Raw genomic sequence first — 20,845 nt, 5'->3', positions numbered from 1 at the left:
GTCACAGCGGTTTGGGGGGAGGACCTGACAGTTGAGAGTGTCTGGGGGGTTGAGGTGCTTTAAGTCCTGAGAGGAGGGCTCTGGACGTAGTGATCCGAGTCTGGGTAAAAGTTGGGGTGTGGTGGAGGCATCCAGCAAGGTGTTGAGGGCGGAATCTGGAGGGCTGGGTTTGAAAAGATGCTGGAGTGTGTTTAGAGAAAGGAGAGGCATGGCCGGGTGCCCCTCCGGGGGACCGAGCCAGACCCTGGGGTTAGGGACTGGGGGGGCTGGGGCAGCCGACGCCGGCGGGCTGGCGGCCTGGAGGTGGCCGGCCGAGGCGCGCTTGGCGCTCGGAGCGAGCGGTCCAGGGCTCCGCGGGGGGGCGGTAGGAGCTCGGCTGCAGGCCGGCCGGGGAGGAGGCGGCGGCTCCGAGAAGAACATGAATCAGCGGCGGCGACGGCGACGGCTGAGGAAGGAGCGCGGTGGCCCAGGAGCGGCCCCCGGTGGCCCAGGAGCGGCCCCCGGGACCCCGCGCTGCTGACGGCGGCGGCGGCGACCCGGCGCGGGCGCGGGGCTCGGAGGTGGCCGCCCAGCGCCGCCCCCCTGCGGGCTCCCGCCCCTCCTCCCGCCTCCCGCCTCTCTCCTCCCTCCTCGCTCGCCGGCCCGGCCCGGCATGGTGCGGCGTCGCCGCCGATGGCGCTGAGGCGGAGCATGGGGCGGCCGGGGCTCCCGCCGCTGCAGCCGCCGCCGCCGCCGCCGCCACCGCCGCTGCTGCTGCTGCTGGCGGGTCTGGCCGCTCTGCTGCTCTCGGAGCCCGCCGCCGCAGGTAGGGGACGGCCCGGAGGGCGGTGGAAAGCGGGGGGCTGCGGAGGGGCGCGGCCGGGGGTCGGAGTCCGGGGACAGCGGCCGGCGAGACCGGGGCCTGGGCGGGCCAGAGATTTGGGTGGGAGGACCGAAGCTGGAAGGCCGAGGCTTGGGGGCTGGGGATAGGGCGCAGCTGTGTGTTTGCTGCCAGATCTTCGGTCGGGGCCCCCACCCCCAACTTTCTCGGGCCTGGGGCTGTTGTGGCGGGGTGGAAGGGAAAGAGGTAGGGGTATGGGCTGTGTGGTCAGCTGGGGGTTAGGAAGTGGGTTTTCCCGCCTCGCTGTTCCTAGTTCTCTTTGCTCTCCCCTCCCCACTCCTGGGGACCCTATTCTGCCTGCCCCACACACGAAGGTCCCACTCTGAAGCCACAGGGGCTGGGGCTGTGCACCCAGGGGTACACCATTTAGGCACAGGAGCAGTGAGAGCACCCTGTCCCAAAAACCGTCTGGGCATACTCTGGTCCCTGTGCGCACCCAGAGCTTCCTCCTAACTGGAACGTTGGAGCCCATGGGCTGGAGCAAGGTCTTATGTGGGGGTTAGCTTTGTGTTCCCACATAGCCCCTGAGGCATGCGGTCACATACAGCTCCATTCAGCACTCGAGCTTGCCAGCTACACACTGCCCACCCCTGGGACGCCGGGATGTGTTGGCTCCCCCCCCCACCCTTGTCCTGTGACTGATGCTGAGTGAATGAAGGGAGTAGGGAAGAGACACAGGGCAGGGTGGCCACCGACCTGGCACTGTACTTGAGACAGCATTCCTTGCCATATCAGCCTCTGGGGTGGGTGACAAGTGTTTACAAGCTGAAGGTTGTGTATCTGAGGCTCAGAGAGCCCAGGAATTTGCCTGTAGTCACACAGCATAGGGCAGAAAGAAGGACTGGATTTCAGCTATGCTGATACTTCGCTGGCCAGTCTCTGCATAAAAACATGCCAGGAGGTAGGTAGGTAGGGTGTGTGTATGTGTGTGTGTAAGTGTGTAAGGTAGGATCCTAGACCACCTCTGTGGCCCTTGTTAGTGTGACAGTGGCTCAGGGGTCCTGGGCACCCTGCTCAGCGTCCTGCCCCTCCCTCCCTCCTGCCTCCCACCTTCTTAGCGCCTGCCCCTGCACTCATTCAGGTATTAATAGAGCGGGCGGCTGCCAGGAAGGCTGCCATGTGTTTGATCTGACGTGGTTGTGCAGCCATATGTTCTCCACTTCAGGGGAGCACCCCCTCCTTCCCTTCCTCAGCCTCCCTTCGTTTGGCGGGGTGGGGTACAGGTGGGTGCCGGCAACAGTGTGGGGTCTGGGCTGGCACCTTGGGTGGAGAGCTGGCAGCCTGTTGCACCGGGTGGGTACAGCAATCATTCTCTAGGCAGCGCCTGCCCCACCAGGGTGAGAACTCCCTGCTGTTTCAGCCTGGCTTCACGGCTGGGATCAGCCCAGACTCCGGCAGCCTGGTTGCCAGGCCTTTTGGTGGTTGGGCCTAAATTTATATTGTCCAGGAGGGTGGAATGGGGAAGAGGCACTTGCACAGAGCTGGGGAGAACTTGGCAGTGACAGAAATAGTGCCCGGAGAGTTGTCATGCTCCTTTTCCAAGCCCAAGTCCAGGCTACCTTCTCTTCCACTTTGTCCTACCTAAGCCTCCTTGGCTATTGGCTGAGAATGAGCCCTCTGATACAAAAGCTAGGTCTGGAAGAGAATGGGGGATATTTCCAGTGACAGGGCCTCAGGCAGGCTGACACATTCTCCTTTCCACCCCTCAGGCCTGAAGCTCCTGGGAGCCCCGGTGAAGCTGACAGTGTCACAGGGACAGCCGATGAAACTCAACTGTAGCATGGAGGGGATGAGTGAGCCTGAGATACACTGGATGAAGGACGGGTCTCTGGTCCAGAGTGTGGACCAGGTGTTTATGCCAATCAGTGAGCAGCACTGGATCAGCTTCCTCAGGTGCAGGGCTGTGAGGGAGGCTGTGGGGAGCCAGCCTGGGGTGGGCTCTGCTCTTTCTTGGAGTTTGTTAGTGGGGGCTGTGCTGATGCCCAGAGGACTGACGGTTTTTTTATTTGGCAACCTGTGGAACCTTCCAAAAGTGGGGCCAGACTGAGTTCCATCCAGTTTGTCCAGCAGACCTGCCCCCTTGTCCAGCAGACCCGAGCCTGGTGTCCTGTTTCCACAGCCTGAAGTCAGTGGAGCGCTCTGACGCAGGCCAGTACTGGTGCCAGGTGAAGAATAAGGGAAAAATCCAGACCTCCCAGCCAGTGTGGCTCATGGTAGAAGGTGAGCGGCAGAGCCACATGGGCATGTTGACCTGGAGCAGGTGCAGTCTGCTGGTCCCATGCCTCTGGAGAGGATAGCTAAGTGGAAACTAGGCTGTCCTATTGCCATCCAGGACTGGGCTGCAGTTGCACCAGGCTCCAGGTCCACCCCAGACATAGGCGACCCTGCCCATTGCAGTGTGGGCATCTGAGAGCCAAGGTGGCAACTAGGATCCATAACCTCTGGGGTGCAGTCAGTTTCAGTTGTCTGAGCAACAAGCCCCCAAACACCAATCCGGGCCTGTCCCCTGTTCTGCCAAGTGGCCTCGCCAGAAGCGGACGAGTGGGGGAGGGCAAGAAGGATTCACAGCTGTGAGAGCTCCAAGCTCAGAGCTGTTCAGCCCAGGAAAACAAAGTGACTAAGAAAGTAACAAAGGGCCCTGAACAGGAGCTGGGGCCTGCCAACAGAACTCTGCTGAAACTCCCACCCACTCCCCCTTCTCCCTTGCCCCTCCCCCAACTCCCAGCTCCCAGCCCCGCCCCCCCTGCCCCATCTCCTCCCTTACTCTGAGAAGGGCTGTCAGAACAGGTCTGGGAAGGGAGTGTGGGAGCTGTTAGCAGAATCTGTCATGCCTAGGGGGCTAGGGAAAAGAAGACCCCCTCCCCAGGAAGCTGGATGACTGCTGTGCACTTGACCAATGGATGGGAAGGGGCCTGCGGGGGGCGGGGGGGCTTCTGCATAGAGGGCTCCGCATAGAGGCTGGCTTGTGATTCGGGCAGTAGGGAGCCAAAAGGTGGCAAGGCCGTTGCCCGTCCCTCTCTCTCCCTAGGTGTGCCATTTTTCACTGTGGAGCCCAAAGATCTGGCCGTGCTACCCAATGCCTCTTTCCAACTGTCTTGTGAAGCCTTGGGTCCCCCTGAGCCTGTTACCATTGTCTGGTGGAGAGAGGGCAGAAAGGTTGGAGGACCCACTCCCTCTCCCTCCGTTTTAAATGTTACAGGTGAGCAGCCTCAGGAAGGGGCTTTGAAGAGGGCGTGAGCTGGGTCCTTGGGGGCAGTGAGGCTGGCAGTGTTCAAATTGGCTGAAATCACCGAGTTCTCTGTTGTGAGTGTCCAGAGGATCCCGGTGCCTGGGGACGGGAGCTGTACAGTTACTGAGCTTGTTAGGAAGGTGTGTCAGGCTGGCTGGGTGGGCTGATTAGTGGAGATCCTGCTGTGTGTGCTTAAGGAGGGTGCTGGGACCTCCTTCCCTCCTTTGCAGCAGTCCTGGCCATGCATGGCTGGCCCCCCTACCCCTCCATGGGAAGGAGGCAGAAACCAGCCCACGCAGAGCTAGGAGGAGTGTCTGGCAGATGCCAAAAAGAGACGATTCTCAGGCTGCCGAAGGGGAAACGGGGGCAAGGCCAGCACAAAGATACAGGCGCCTCCTACCCTAATGGCCCTTTCCCAGAAATCTTCTCCAGACATTTTCCCAGCAACTGTATCTGCGCATACCTCCACGCAGTTATGCCTGTAACACATCTGAACCCCAAGATACTCAGGCACATACTTGTGAGGCTCACCTGTCGGTGAAATAGAGTTCACTGTTTCTGGTTGAGGCTTGAACCAGGCAAGAGAGATGGGAGTCTGGACTTGATCTCATGTGCTGGAAGGTGAGAGGGCAGGGGCTCCGATCTGTCTAGTTCTCTGGCACTTATGAACCTTGAGAAGTGGTGAACTCTGGGAAGCCAGGGCAGGTTTTGTTCAGGAAGCACTGGGTTGGAGCAGATTGGAGAGCAGGGTAGGTCCAGTTCCCTCCAGATGTGCGTGGTTGGGGCCCTCAGGCAGCCGGCCTGATAATAAGCACTCAGTGACCTCCTACTCCACACGCCGCACTGAGCCAGGCACCATAGGGGAGCTAGGGAACACAAAGGAAATGGAAGCCGCTGCTCCCCGCCCCCAAGGAATTGAGCATAACTGGGGAGATGAGACAAGCATAAGGAGCTGAGAACTGGTACAAGGCAAAGAATCTGCAAGTACAACAGTAGGGCACAGAGCAGATAGAGGAGTGCTGTGGTGGTTTGTGCAGGAAAGGAGTGACCTGGAAAGGGAGGCAGCTCAGTGCTGACTACGGAGGTGGGAGGGGTGGCTGCACAGTAAGCACTTGACATTCATCACATTGTTTGATTCTCACCCAAAAACCCAAACCAAACCCACTTGGTTAGCAGTTGTAGCACTTAACCACTACACCACCAGCGTTTCCAAAACCCACTGCCGTCTAGTTGATTCCAACTCATAGCGACCCTATAGGACAGAGTAGAACTGCACCATAGAGTTTCCAAGGAGCGCCTGGCGGATTCGAACTACTGATCTCTTGGTTAACCGCCATAGCACTTAACCACTACACCACACATATAGGGCTTGATTCTCACAGTTCTCACATATCAGAGATGAGAAAACTGAGCCCCAGCCCTGAGATTTGCATCAGGCCCATTAGACTCCGAAGTCACTGTTTTTTCCACAAGCCCCCCTCTGTAGCCCCTTCCTTTGACTGGAGAGACTTTTAGGATCCATCTAGGATCAAAACCTGAGCAACCCTCTTCCCCAACTCGACCTGGGTGAGGGGAGCTGCTTGGGTGGCTGACTGAGGTTTTCTGGCACCAGGGGTGACCCAGAGCACTGTGTTCTCCTGCGAAGCTCACAACCCCAAAGGCCTGGCCTCCTCCCGCCCAGCCACTGTGAGTCTTCAAGGTAGGAGGGCTGAGGGGAGGGCTTGGGGGAGGGGGGAAGGGCTGTGGGGAGCGGGGAGGCCCGTGTAGAAGTTAGAATCACATGCTGTCCAGCTGCCTAGGGTCCTGTCCTGCTGTATCCTGGGGATGAGGGGTTAATTGGCGTGTCTCCCCTTCCTAGCGGGAGGACCTGAGATCCTACTATAGCTGAGATGAGAATAGAAACCCGACTTCACAGCAGACTTCCCATAATGAAAGGACTCCTTGGGAGGGAGGGAGCCAGCAGGCGCTGGTCAAGGCTTCTGTCCAACTGCGCCTCTGCCACCCGCTGTGGAGGCATTGGGGATGGGGGAAACATGGCCCTGCAGAGAGAGAGCCCAGTGTGAGGTGCTGGGCCAAGGCTGCAGGGGCAGGTGTTTGTCTCTAGGCTGTATCTCTCAAAGCCAAGGTACCCCTCTCCCACACCCTCACTGTCTTGTCCTATTCCTTAGTCAGGCAGGACCCCTGATTCAGGGAGAGGCGACCTCCCTCCACAGCCTAGGCATTCAGGCAGGTATGGGTAGCTGTCCCCTACTGGCTGCTTGTATATCTCCGTGTAGCCATCTTTAGGTTGGAGGTGCCCCAGACCCTGGAGAGGGACTCAAGGCTTACTCCCATGCCTCCTGCATCCTCTTCTCATGTCCTACTGGGCGCTGGAGTCTCTGGGGCACTCACTCTAGGTCCTCATCCACAGTACTGCCTACAGCCCCTTCCAACATCACAGTGACGAAGCTCTTCAGCAGAAATGCTAGTGTGGCCTGGATGCCAGGTGCTGATGGCCAAGCCCTACTCCGATCCTGCACGGTGCAGGTAAGCTGAGATGGGCAGACAGGCTCTTCTGGCCTGGACATGTTTGTCTGGCTGTCTTTGTTGACTGTGCCATCACACTTACCTAGACCCGCCCAGGGGCTCGGTCTCCAGCTCTGTGCAGGGGCTGCCCCTTAGTAGGAACAGCCCCATCTTATCATCTGGCAGCCAAGTGACTGCAGATTGGCTTGAACCTGGGCGTTGTTCTTTAGGTTGGAAAGCAGGTCACTAGAGTAGATTTGGGCTCTCTGGAAGAGTTTTTTCTTCCATGGGGGGAAACTCAAACCTTTGGTTTATCTGGCATCCAGGCTCTCATGCCCTGCCCCACCTCTAACTCATGCCAAAGAGAACAAGAGGACCAGAGGGCGTCTAAGCCCTGGAAAGTGTAAAGCTGGGTAGGTGATACCAAAAACAAGAGGCAATGCAAGCTTGATCTTTTTCACCTGTTTACTCAGATAGTGTTTAATGAGCAGTTCTGTTCTTAGACCTGGACTAAAGAGGCTCCTGCCCTGTTGATGACCCCGCTGTGGCCCTCCTTTGGCCACACTTCTTCCCCCAGAGCAAGCAGTCTGCAAGGTCAAGGGGATGTGCCCATCCAGATCCTGACCCTGCCACTCCACACACCAGGCACTTTGCACCTCTTGCCCTGAGTCTGCTTCCAGGGCCTGTGTGGGCATCTTTTCTGGGTCCATCCTCCCAAGACTGGACCACACTGTGGTCCGTGCTGCTCTAAGCCTGAGGAGCAGTCATCTGTCAGGGGAATGGGAACTGAATGTGGGTGTACAGGAATGTTGTCCGCACCATGCACTTGAGGCCCCTCATGGTGTGGACCCATAGCTGGACCCATGGTTCTTGTGCCACCACGTTCTGTCTTGGGACTTCAAGGAGCCTGAGGATTATAAATGCAAACCTGGCCTCCCAGATTGTTTTGAGGGTTTATTTGTGAAGATATTAAGATAGAAAATAGGGTTAGCTTATTTATAGGCGTCCCTGAGTGGTGTAAACGGTAACAAGTGTGACTACTAACTGAAAGATTGGAGGTTCCAGTCCCTCTAGAAGTGCCTCAGAAGGAAGGCCTGGCAATCTACTTCTGAAAAATCAGCCATTGAAAACTGTATGGAGGACAGTTCTCTGACACACATGGGTCGCCATGAGTCAAAATTGACTGGATGGTAACCGGTAGCTGAATTACAGCATTTAAATATTTAGCCATATGGCATGTGGATCTTCATTTTTACTCCTGTCCAGGCCCACCAAAGTGTAAGAGGAGCATCTAATTCTAGTTACCCATTGCTGCTCTGTCGATTTTGACTCATAGCAACCCTATAGGACAGAGTAGAACCACCCTGATAGAGTTTCCAAGGAGTGCCTGGTAGATTTGAACTGCTGACCTTTTGGTTAGCAGCCATAGCACGTAACCACCACGCCACCAGGGTTTCCTAATTCTAGTTATCAGGGTGAAAAAGTGAGTAAGACTGTTTCTGTGCCCTTGAGAAGCTCCAAGACTTGGCACTGGCATGGAACGAGTTACAATAAGTGGTAAATACTCTAACAGAGTTCAGTAACTGAGTACAAAGGGATGGTTTTCTGGAGGCGTTGAGAAAGGCTTTCACAGAGAAAGTGATACTTGAACTGATATTTGAACCAGAGTCTTAAAGGATGGCAGGTCATTCTGAGCTTCGGGAACAGCATCTGCAAAGGTGTGGTAGGTAGTGTGTTACGGGGACAAAGTGGGAGGGGAGGTGAGGGGGAGAGCAGCAAGTGTTTGCTGATAGGCTTAGTTGCCTTAGGGAAGCTTTAACCCTAGAAATCCTCCCCCCACCACACACCCATACACATCCCATCTTCCATCTCATCTCAGACCCTGCCCCAGGTCATTGTTTTCTGCATTTCTGCAGGTGACTCAAGCCCTAGGAGGCTGGGAAGTCCTGGCTGTCGTGGTGTCTGTGCCACCCTTTACCTGCCTGCTCCGGGATCTGTCTCCTGCCACCAACTACAGACTCAGGGTGCGCTGTACCAATGCCTTGGGGCCCTCTCCTTACGCTGACTGGGTTCCTTTTCGGACAAAGGGCCTAGGTAAGGACTTACAGGGCACAGTGGCTGAGCAGAGGCGTAGTGCTGGTGGTGTTGGCATGGAATTCTGGATAGAGTTTATGGGAGAGGGGCTACCTGAGAAGGATGACCCTGCATCATTCAGCAAAAGTATACTGAGCGCCTGCTACATACCTGTCATTATGAGTCTGAATCAGCTTGATGGGCACAGTGGCTGAGCAGAGGCGTAGTGCTGGTGGTGTTGGCATGGAATTCTGGATAGAGTTTATGGGAGAGGGGCTACCTGAGAAGGATGACCCTGCATCATTCAGCAAAAGTATACTGAGCGCCTGCTACATACCTGTCATTATGAGTCTGAATCAGCTTGATGGCAAAGGGTTCGGTGTTTTAGTTTTGGCTGCATACCTAATGAACTAAATAAATCCAGCCTCTCTCCCATACAGCTTTAGTTTTAGTGGGTAGAGCAGACAAACCAACTAGAAAAGATGAGAGAATTTGATGGTGAAGAGTACCCCAGGGAGGTCAAGGAAAACCTTCCAAGGAGTTCTGGGGTTGCAGTGATAAGAAAGCAGCCACGTGAACATTTGGGGGAAATCACAGCAGGAATCACTGTAGGTGACAGGAGCAAGGGCAAAGACCCTTTGGCAGGAACTTGTTTGGAGTTCTTTGGCCACAGCAAGGAGGCTAGTGTGGCTGGCGCTTCCTTGTGTGAGGGGAGTGGTGAGGGATGAGGTAGAGAGGCAGTAACCATGGCGATGACAAGCAACACTGCTAAGCTGGGGTGCCGCTGGTCCCCCTTCTCCCCAGACAGTGAGTAAGCAGTCAGAGCTGGGAGGTGAGTTTAGTTGGATAATGATGGTGGGAAGGGCAGGGGTCTTAGCAACCTCTTCTCTTTGGGTGCAGCCCCAGCCAGCGCTCCCCAGAACCTCCATGCCATCCTCACAGACTCAGGCCTCATCCTGGAGTGGGAAGATGTGAAACCTGAGGGCCCTATGGAAGGCCCCTTGGGGACCTATAAACTGTCCTGGGCTCAAGACAATGGAACCCAGGTAAGGGCCCGCAGAGGCCTCCACTCTCCAGGTATACTGGAGAGCCCTCCACTCTCCAGGTGGGTTCTCAGGTACTGGAGAGTTGGCTTTCAGGGCTCTAGGACCTTTAGAACTTCAGAATGGCTATCCTCAGTGGCCTGGACCCCACCACCCTGGGTATTCACTGCCCCCAACCCTCAGCTGCCAGCTCACTCTTTATTGGATTCTGTCTCTAGTTAGGGTTTTATCCTGTGGCCACTTTGTATGTCAAGCAGGAAGCGCATTCCTGCACAAACTGGGGGAGGGCACAGATAAGGCCTTCTTCTCCGGCCTGGCTCTCTCCCATCCCCCTCCTCTGCGTTCCTGGACTGAGCTTTGTTTGTCTTCGGGAGAGGCCCCTGCAGCCTGGAGCTGGAATGCGATGACTCCCAGCAGGTTGTGTTCCTGAACCCCACGCCCCTGTGCTCCCAGCTGGACCTATTGCTGCCCTCAGGCCCCAGCTTGAGGCCTTACTCAGGCTCAGTGTGGGGTGGGGGCTTTTTCTGGCTGCAGAATGAGCTGACAGTGGAGGGGACCAGGGTCAACTTGACAGGCTGGGATCCCCAGAAGGACCTGACTGTGTACGTGTGCGTCTGCAATGCCGTTGGCTGTGGGCCCTGGAGTCAGCCTCTGGTGATCTCTTCTCACGACCACTCAGGTGAGGCCTGGCGGGGAGGGGACAAGGGAGCAGGGCATTCAAGGGCCAGCTGTTGGGAGGGGCTGGCAGGACCTTCCTGATAGACCCACAGACTGAGAGTCCAGCATTGGAGACCAGGGTTGGTATTTAATGACCCTTTCGTGCCCAGCGCTGCATATAGTGACTGTGAACTTAGGGTTGCTATGAGTTAAAATTGACTCATGGCAATGGGTTTGACTTTTTTTTTTTAATTTTTTTGGGGGGTTTGTTTATTGGGAAGCTACTTTCTCATTGACAGTGCATGTTGCTGCAAGTCAGGTGCCTTGATGATTGTTTGAAACCAAAGAAATGGGCCAGTGCTGCAAATTACTGTTTTTATAGGGTATCGTATCAACCCTGTCCTATAGGGTCGCTATGATTCGGAATCGACTCGATGGCAATGGGTTGGGATCAGGTGCCTCAATTTTTGGTAGGGAAAATAGAAATTTTGAAAATTTTTATTTGTTCCACATATGTTCCAATAAACCCTGGTGAGGCCTCTGGGGTATAATTAGTGGTACTTCATCTGTACCACTAAACACTTAGGGTAGGCTTGTGGGAGGGGACAAGAAAAAAAATCCATACTACCTACCAAAAATTCAGACATACTCAGTGATTCAGAGTGCTTCCATTAATGAAAATGCATGGCATCAACAAAAAATTCAAAGCAGAAAATAATTGGGTCACCAAAGGGTTAAGCTGTGTCTCATTTCCCATTCCTCCCTCAACTCTCACACCCAGAAGGAGCATGGAAGTCCTTGGTCATACTCCGTGGTTACAATAGCCAGGGCCTGTTGCTGACAAGGCAGGACCCAGTTGGGTCTTCTTCTGGGGCCTCTTTCCACTCAGGGACCCTTGTTGACTTAGGGGATCCTCTTGACGAGGCCAGATGGCCATCCTGGGAAAGCTCTGAGGGACTCCGTGGTGGCAGCTTAGTTAATGCTACTGCCCTTCCCTCTGTAGGCCAGCAGGGCCCTCCCCACAGCCGGACATCCTGGGTGCCTGTGGTCCTGGGTGTGCTCACTGCCCTGGTGACAGCTGCTGCCCTGGCCCTCATCCTGCTTCGAAAGAGGCGGAAGGACACACGATTTGGGTAAGGGGCGTAGTGGAGAGGGAGAGGGAGAGACAGGTGGTGGCTGAGGGCCTTGAAACTGACCCCAGGTCCTCGGTTTCCCTTTAGGCAAGCCTTTGACAGTGTCATGGCTCAGGGGGAGCCAGCTGTTCACTTCCGGGCAGCCCGATCCTTCAACCGGGAAAGGCCTGAGCGCATCGAAGCCACATGTGAGTGGTGGGGGATCATGCGAGGAAAAAAACCTTTATATTCCTGTCTGCATTCCTTTTACCAACTCATTAATCTGACCAGTATGCTTGAACCTTGGTGAGACCCAGGCACACAAGACAGAGAGACAAACCTACTGTCCTGAGGGTTGCCGTCTCCAGCTGTGGGAGCGTTAAGCTCATCTCTGTGCTCTAAGGGTGGGTCAGAGGTGTAGGAGGCAGGCTGGGCTTTGGATTAGGAGCTGGGGTCACTACCTTTTCTCACTGACCCCCTCCTCACAGTGGACAGCTTGGGTGTCAGCGATGAACTGAAGGACAAACTGCAAGATGTGCTCATCCCAGAACAGCAGTTCACCCTGGGCCGGATGTTAGGCAAAGGTATGGGGCTGTGTAGGAGTTGGCAAGCGTTGCTATGTCTGGGCGTATGTGGTTTCTCCTATCATGGAGAGTGTGGATTTGCCTTAGCTCCTATAAACAGAATGTCCTTGTAGATCCTGAGTTTGGGAGGTTTAGGGGAATGGTAGCTGGGGATGAAGAGGACTGGGGAGCCACTTCCAGCATGCTCTGCTTTGGCTGCGGGCAGCGGTGCCTCCAGTGGCTCCAGAGTCTGACGATTTTGTGTACCCATGGATGGTCACGTGGGAGGGAAAAAGGTGGAGGCAAGAGGCTGAGGGGACCCACCTTCATTTGGATCTGTCCCTAGGAGAGTTTGGTTCAGTGCGGGAGGCCCAGCTGAAGCAGGAGGATGGCTCCTTTGTGAAGGTGGCAGTGAAGATGCTGAAAGGTGAGTACAGCATAGTATCTGAGGGTGGCTGGAAGGGGGACTGATCCTGAGCCTGACTCTGCTTTGCCCTGAGACTTTCTGAGAAGAGCTAGTTAGTACTGACTGGGCTGTTGTCTGCACCACGTGAGTAATTCACAAGCACAGACCCACACACATATTCGTGCCCCAGCCTTTCCTCTCTGCCGTCAGTAGTGACTGTCCTCTGAGCTCACTCTCCGGATGATTAAGGCTGTGGTTGGTGGAGCTGCTGTGCTATCCAAACCAAAGAGGAGGCTTTACAAGTAGAGAAATTGTTGGACAGCCCTGCCCCGTGGAGGTTTCACCCACTCCTGGGCAGAATGCCTCCTGGGCCAGGACATATGAAGGATAAGGCCTAGGTGTCTTAGGGGTCTTACCTCTTTCCCTCCTTCCCATTCTATTCTCCCAGCTGACATCATCGCCTCAAGTGACATTGAAGAGTTCCTCAGGGAAGCGGCTTGCATGAAGGAGTTTGACCACCCACACGTGGCCAAGCTTGTTGGTGAGCCCCTTTTTGGGGGAGGCAGATATAGAATAGGGCCAAAAATATGCTCCCCAAGGTGGGAGGGCAGCCTATGGGAGAGAAGCTTGAACTTAATTGGTGAGTAAGCAGATGTAAGCAAAATAGATAGGGAGAGTCCTGGTTGTAACCTGACCAGATTCCAGGTGAGATTAAACCTACTTCTCACTTATCAACATGGTTGGATTACAAAGACCAGGTTGTTATACAAAAATCAGTGTTATGCAAAAATGGAGAATGACCACATCAGATCACAAAAATGGAAGATGACTACATCATTACACAACTGCCAAATTACATCATTATATAACTGTGAAACCACTGAGAATCATGGCTGACCCAAGTTGACATGACCTTAACCATCACAGTCAGCGTTACTCTCACCTTGCACTTCGGCATTTGTTATCACCAGATGTATGTCGTGAATGCACAAAACGTTGGATAATAGACTTTTTACTATTGTTGTAAGTGCAAAGTGTCGAATAATGAGATAGTCAATAAGTGAGGAGTAGGCGTATGTTTGCAGACCCTGTACCAAAGGCTCTCATGATGAAGACTTCTCTAGGAGGAGGGGACAGAGGAGATGCTCCAGGGCTCAGAATTAGTTTATTGGGGCAGCTGTGAGTCACCAGGCCAGTGTGCACCTGTGGGAAGACAGGTGGCAGAGCCAGGGATGGGGGTGGGGCCTAGCAGGCAGGGGCTGGTGTAGACCCCTGAGCCTTCCTCTGGCCTTCATGTGCCCAGCTCCTGACTATCCCTTGTTCCCAGGGGTCAGCCTCCGGAGCAGGGCCAAGGGCCGTCTCCCCATCCCCATGGTCATTCTGCCCTTCATGAAACATGGGGACCTGCATGCCTTCTTGCTCGCCTCCCGGATTGGGGAGAACCCCTTTGTGAGTACTTGGGGTGGGAGAACAGGGCCTGGAAAGAACCCTGGGAGAGAGGGGCTTGGTGGGCAGGTGATGGAGCTGCTTGGGAGCAGGAGGGCACAGAGTTGACCCTTTTTATGCTAACAAGTTTCCTTTTCCCTCACAAAGCCCTGCGGGGGCTTCCAGGCTGTACAACGGCCTCTTCCAGGAGTAGAGACCTGTGCGGTCCCAGGTCTTGGCTCCTGAGCTCTCTGTCAGACTTGCCAAAACTTCCTTGCCTTGGGAATCCCCCTCCATCCCTTTCCTTTCAGTGATTCTGAGAATGTTCCTTCAGCCTTCTGGCCTCTGGCTCGCAAACCCTATTCATCCTGCTCCAGCTGGGTGGGCAGATCCAGCCTGAGCTTGTCCTGTCTGTCCTCCAGAACCTGCCCCTCCAGACCCTGATCCGGTTCATGGTAGACATTGCCTGCGGCATGGAGTACCTGAGCTCCCGGAACTTCATCCACCGAGACCTAGCTGCTAGGAATTGCATGTATGTGAATTCTAGAGGGCTCGGGGAGGGAGGCAGCAGCCAGGGCCGGGAGGGGTTCATTAATGGTCAGCTCCTGCCTGTGACCTGGTCTGGTATGCTGGGGGGCAGCTTGGGAGCAAAGTGCCCTGGCTCTGTAAGGCTATGGCCTGGAGAAGGGCTGACCCCCATCCTGCAACACCCCTCGCAGGCTGGCAGAGGACATGACAGTGTGCGTGGCCGACTTTGGTCTTTCCCGGAAGATCTACAGTGGGGACTACTATCGTCAGGGCTGTGCCTCCAAATTGCCTGTCAAGTGGCTGGCCCTGGAGAGCCTGGCGGACAACCTGTATACTGTGCACAGTGACGTGGTGAGCAGGGGGGCACAGGGACCATGCAAGGAGACCCTCAGGATCCTCAAGGGCCTAGCCAGCCCTGCGCTCTTCACTTTTGCCGCCCAGCTATGAGGCCCCTGAGCCCTGAGGTGTACCTGCCTAGAGCCAGGAAGCTTAGCAACACGCCTCCAACTGTGGTTCTATCGCAGTGGGCCTTTGGGGTGACCATGTGGGAGATCATGACTCGTGGGCAGACGCCATATGCTGGCATCGAGAATGCTGAGATTTACAACTACCTCATCGGCGGGAACCGCCTGAAACAGCCCCCAGAGTGCATGGAGGACGTGTGAGTGCCCCGGGATGGGGATTCTGGGAGGAAACAGTCTCAGCTGATGGCTGCCACCATAGCTGCTGGCCCAGTGGCAGCTCAGAACCTTGATCGGAGATTTATTAATTTATTTTGGTGGAAATGTCCTTATACTGAGAGGGAAATCTGACCTCCACCCTATGCTCTGGCTTTTTCTATTGCTGTTTTCTGTGAGAATCAGATACCCCAAAGGCAGAAGGCACAGGTGGAGCAATAGTGCAGCTTCCCTGTCACCTTCTTTCCACCCCCACCTCCTTCCTTCCACCCCAGCTAGTCTAAAAGACCTCCCCTCGACTCAGCTCCCCTTCCTCGCCAGAGAGGGCTGCACAGGGGCAGGAAGAAAACTCCGTGCTGTTCCATCTGCTCCATGGTTGACAAGGAGAGAGCTCGGGGCGAGAGGCTGCACCCCTTTCCTGGTCTTGGCCTCCTATCAAGGGTGTGGAGGGGGCCTAAGATAACTTCCTTTCTGGAAGCCTGAAGTCATCGGGAGTGGGGTGTGGGGTGATATAGCCTGTACAGGAGTGTCGGCAAGCATCTGTGACATGGTGGCGGTAGGCATGACTTATGCCAGCTGGGCACTTCACAGGCATGCTTGCAGGTAAGCCTCATCTAACCTTATGAGGAAAAGACTATTATTATCCCCATTGTGTGGATGAGGAAGTAGGATTAAAGGGGTTAGGTAACAGAGCCAAGGTCACACAGCTATCAAGTAGACGAGCTGAGATTTGAACCTAGGTCCCTGTGACTTCTGAATATGTACTCTTAACCATCCCACCAACTGTGATTTGTCTGTTCTAGTCCGCATTCCCTCACCCCATCCAAGCCAGGGTTTCCTGGGGCCCCCAGAGGACCTTTTTACTAGCACCAGGGGCAGGGAGTCCACAGTGGTTCAGGAAGGAATCTGCTCCCCATTTCTTACTGTGGGGTTGGACCTGTAGAAGCCTAAGACCCCTGACAGGCAGAAGAAGGCTCAACCTGAATGGTGGAATCCTCCTTCTCTAGGGCAGTGAATTTGAAGTGCCCTGAGCCTGGAGCCCTGGTGGTTAAGAGCTTGGCTACTAACCAAAGGTTAGCAGTTCGAATCCACCAGCCACTCCTTAGGAACTCCATAGGGCAGTTCTACTCTGTTATACAGGGTTGCAATGAGTTGGAATAGACTCCATGGCAATGGGCTTAGGCTTGGGAGGCTGGGCTATGGGTGACTCACCTGCACTCAAGAGGGAAATCTGGGTGCACAGCCAGGTTCCACCCCTACTATCTATTCAGCAGAGCTCAGAGCACAGTAGGGGCGGGACTTCCTGTAGCTGCAGCCTGGCAGGGCCCTCATCTGTAGCTGCAGAGGCTCTGCTGGGCAGTGGGGACCAAGCCCTGGCTCAGCCTCCTCCCGGGCTGAAGCTGGTGTTGCCAATTTAGGGTGGACAGGTGCCAATTGGCTCCTAGCACAGCCTTGAGAATGTGTCCCAGCCCGGCCATGTGCCCATGGCCCTGAATCATTCCCACGGCCTATCCAGTATCTGGCATGACTCCCCCATCCTTGGGGGCCCCTGTCAGGAGGACTGGTGTGTGGTGGCTCTTGGGGCTTTTGTCATGGGCACAGGCAAGAAAGTCAGGCCTTTGCTCTGACTGGACTTGGCCTCAGCCCTTCCCAGTGGTAGGCTTTTTCCTGGACCTGGGGCATTCCCTGAGAACAGGAATAGGGCTTCAGGACATCTGTAAGACCCCTGAAATTGTATGTAGAAAAGTGTTCAAGCCGAGGGAAGAGGGCTGGAAGCTTTTCTTAGATTCTCAAAGCAGCCCATGACCAAGGAGGATTAAAAATTGCCTGCCTGGCTCTGCCTTGTGAGGATTTAGGGCAAAGAATGGCTGCTCAGAGCCCTCCAAAAAAATAAGCCTGAGTCCAGATTGCGTTCTGCAAGGTAAAAGCACTCCCGAGTACCCCCTCCCAGGGCAGTGGAGCAGGGACTCTGGGGCCCACCCACCTGGCTTCAGATCCAAGTTTGATCATTTTCTACCTGTGTGGCCTTGGTCAAGTTTCTTAACCTCTCTGCTGCACTTTCCTTGTCTGTAAAATAGGAGTAATTGTAAAACTTAATTCGTTGGGTTGTTGTAAGAGTTAAATAATAAAGTTTAATAACTGAAAACGCTTAGAGGAGTGCCTGACACATAGTAAGCCCTATCCAAGAATGAGTGCTAAATAAAATTAAGATGATTAAGGGGCCTCTGCCTTTGAGGACAGAGCCATCCTTCCCCTTTCTTCTGGATGCTTATTACATCTTCTCACATTCTCTCCGCCCCAGGTATGAGCTCATGTACCAGTGCTGGAGTGTGGACCCCAAGCGGCGCCCAACCTTCACGTGCCTGCGAATGGAACTGGAGCACATCCTGGGCCACCTGTCCGTGCTGTCCAGCAGCCAGGACCCCCTGTACATCAACATCGAGAGAGCTGAGGGGCCTGGCGGGGATCAGGCCAGCAACGGGGCTGGAGATGGCAGTGGCTTGGGAGCAGTGGGAGGCGTCCCCAGTGATTGTCGGTACATCCTTAGCCCCGAGGGGCTGTCTGAGCAGCCTGGGCAGGAGGAGCAGCAGCCGGAGACCCCTGTCAGCGAGGGCCAGAGGCTGCTGCTACAGCAGCAAGGGCTACTACCCCACAGTAGCTGTTAGCCCACAGGCAGAGGGCAGCTGGGGCCACGCGCTGGCTCCACTGGCTTCTGTGCTGGCTGACTAAGCCCACCTCTGACCCCAGCCCAGCAGCAAGGTGTGGAGGCTCCTGTGGTAGTCCTCCCAAGCTGTGCTGGGAAGCCTGACTGACCAAATCGCCTAATCCCAGTTCTTCCTGCAGCCACTCTGTGGCCAGCCTGGCATCAGTTCAGCCCTTGGCTGGGTGGAGGTAGGCCAAGCCTGGTTGTCTGAACCCAGGCAGCTGGCAGAAGGGAGGTGGTGGTGGTGATGTTTCCATGGTTACCATGGGTGTGGATGGGAGTGGGGGGAGGGTAGATCTGGCCCTGTGGGCCCCTACCCTCCCAGCTGAGCTGCCTCTGCTTCTTTAGGGTATGCATTGAGCCCTCCAGCCTGGGGACCCTGCTGGGCCCACCATGCCTGGGTTTAAATGGCCAAGTTTGCCCCTTGTGTCATCCCCCTTTAGGTGAGAGTTGGTACAGTCAGATCCTGAGGCCTGTGGTAGGAGGCAGTGGGACACACACCTTCCTGATTCCTCACCTTGCCTAGGCCAGGAGAAGTGGGCGCCACTTCATTGCGGCTGACCTGGCCACACCAGGGGCATGCTGGGGAGCCACAGGCTGCCCGTCTTCTAAAGGCAGTGCGCTGAGCCCAGCAAGAGGAGGGGGCGCCATGGGGCTTGCCCAGGATGAGGGAGGCCAGAGAGGAGTCCAGGAGCCCTTCTCCCTGTCCTCCACAGTCTGAGCATGCCACCAAATCCCAAGTATCCTAAGACTAACAAAGGCAGCTGTGTCTGAGCCCAGCCCTTCCATCCTGTGTCCTTAGTCCCAACTTCCCCTCTAACTGAAGACCCTCTTCTGTCCCAAGTCTCCTGAGGGAGAATAGGCCTGATGGCTGGTGTGGGTGAGGGGAAGTTATAGGAGCCTAGACCCCAGCCTGGGCCAGGGGAGCCTTGGGGAATGCATGGGGTGCGTCCTTGTTGTTAGGGACATTGCCAAGCTGTTAGATGCTGTTTAAAAACAGAAATAAAATTGAAAACTAAAGACCCAAGATTTTGTCTCTTAAATGTTTGCTTTTTTCCCAGATGACAAAAATGAAGTATCTCTGCATAAAGGAAAGTCTGGGAAGACATATGCCAAAATGTTAACAGCTGTTATCTTTATATGATGTGATTAAGGGGACTTTTCTTTGTGCTTTCCGAGTTTCCGGAGTTGAACAGAAAATGGCTTTTGTAATTACCAAAGACCCCCAATACATCTCATTATGTTAAAAATAATCTCTGTAGACGAGTAGGAAAACACAGAAAATCATAAAGATGTGAATTACCTATGATCCCACCACCTAGAGATAACCATTGTTGACTTTTTGAAAATCCAAATATTTTGAAATAGTTTACTTCTTTTATCTTGGAACAAGGACGAAGAGGCCATCTTTGCTGTCTCCAACCTCTCTATCAAGGAGTCATGATGGCGCAACAGTTAAGTACTCGGCTGCTAACTGAAAGGTCACTTGTTTGTACCCACCCTAGCCACTCCGCTGGAAGAAAACACCTGACCATCTGCTTCTGTAAAGATTACAGCCTAGAAAGCCCTATGGGGCAGTTCTACCCTGTCCTATAGTCATACTGAGTCAGAATTGACTTGGTGGCACGCAACAACAACCCCTCTACCAGACGTTCCTCCTATCATTGGGTGAGGAGACTTTGATCTCACCTTTACACCTTTCTTTGGAGCCAGGGAAAACTCTGAGAAGAGGTAGGCAAAGAGAATGGTGATTTTCTTGAGAATTAGAGCACTGAGCTTACCTCCAAGTATTTCTACCTGAAAATTTTAGTTTAGCAGCTTTTAGAATATGCTCACAGGTGTCTGCAGCAGGAGGCGTGGGAAAAGGCCCCACTCTGCAGTGAGGGGCGTGGGGAGGCTGGGAGAGGCGCAAGCAAGTATTACACTGCTGGCTGAGGGCAGTGGAATGGGGCGGGCACTTCTGAAAGCAAATATCCGGAAAAACCTGTTGTTGGCAATCCAGATTCTGGTTTTCACGTGGATCATGAGTCCTTAATTAACTCCCAGGGAAGTGGCATTCAGAAAGTTTCCTGCTATGATTAGCTTTAACTATTATCTGTGAGATATTGTTCAGGAAAGACTCTCAAATAGTGTCTACCATAGGAGCTCCTATTGTGTGCTGAGCACTTTGCCTAGTGCTTTATACATATAATTTCATATACCGTTTGTATAAGATGGATCTATAATTATCCTCAGAGAGGACAAAGATGCAGAGTAAGTAACTTGTCCATGGTTACATAGCTACTAAGTGATAGGTACACTAAGTCTCCTACCCACAACTCCAGAGAGCATCCTGAAGCTCCATCATGAACATTTCATCTTTTGAGTGAATATAGGTCAACAGTCAATAGTAGGCACCTTTTAAAATGCATAGGCGTCCTGATGTGTGTATATGTGACAAATCTAACCTCTTGAAGTGGGAGTTACCTATCAGTGATTATATTAGTACAAATTATCTTATCAGCTCAGTCTCTTTCTCCTGAGCACCTTGGCCTCCATAAGGGCCTTGGGGTAGGTGATGATAGTGGAATTTTGAAAAACCTTTTTATTAGAGTCCCTGGGGTGGTGCAAGGAGCCCTGGTGGTGCAGTGGTTAAAGCTCTTGACTATTAACCTAAGGAAACCCTGGTGTAGTGGTTAAGTGCTACGCCTGCTAACCCAAGGGTTGGCAGTTCAAATCCGCCAGGTGCTCCTTGGAAACTCTATGGGGCAGTTCTACTCTGTCCTATAGGGTCGCTATGAGTTGGAATCTACTCGACAGCGCTGGGTTTGGTTTTTTGAGTTTGGTTTTTGGTTTTTACCTAAAGGTAGGTGGTTGGACCCACCAGCAGCTCTGCAGGAGAAAGATGTGGCAGTCTGCTTCTGTAAAGATTACAGTTTAAGAAGCCCTATGGGGCAGTTCTACTCTGTCCTATGGGATCACTGTGAGTCAGAATTGATTTGATGGCACACAACAACAATCCCTCTATCAGGCTTTGCTCCTATCATTAGGTGTGGAGACTGAT

At 54.2% G+C, this 20,845-nt stretch overlaps 1 protein-coding gene across 1 annotated transcript; it reads left to right on the top strand.

Moving 5' to 3' along the window:
- Positions 1-423: 423 nt before the first annotated feature.
- Positions 424-18,824, top strand: TYRO3 (TYRO3 protein tyrosine kinase). Its single transcript, XM_049898620.1, has 19 exons — positions 424-805; positions 2,590-2,773; positions 3,000-3,100; positions 3,909-4,079; positions 5,722-5,808; positions 6,520-6,635; positions 8,531-8,708; positions 9,588-9,733; positions 10,265-10,409; positions 11,391-11,520; positions 11,608-11,708; positions 11,988-12,083; positions 12,409-12,489; positions 12,917-13,009; positions 13,796-13,917; positions 14,316-14,425; positions 14,613-14,772; positions 14,946-15,082; positions 17,401-18,824. Exons 1-19 carry the CDS (start codon positions 673-675, stop codon positions 17,762-17,764), a joined length of 2,655 nt encoding a protein of 884 aa, XP_049754577.1. The 5' UTR covers positions 424-672; the 3' UTR covers positions 17,765-18,824.
- Positions 18,825-20,845: the final 2,021 nt, after the last annotated feature.

The sequence above is a fragment of the Elephas maximus genome, chromosome 10 (assembly GCF_024166365.1).
Source record: "Elephas maximus indicus isolate mEleMax1 chromosome 10, mEleMax1 primary haplotype, whole genome shotgun sequence".
Lineage (NCBI taxonomy): Eukaryota > Metazoa > Chordata > Mammalia > Proboscidea > Elephantidae > Elephas > Elephas maximus.
This window is presented reverse-complemented; position numbering and strand designations above follow the sequence as displayed.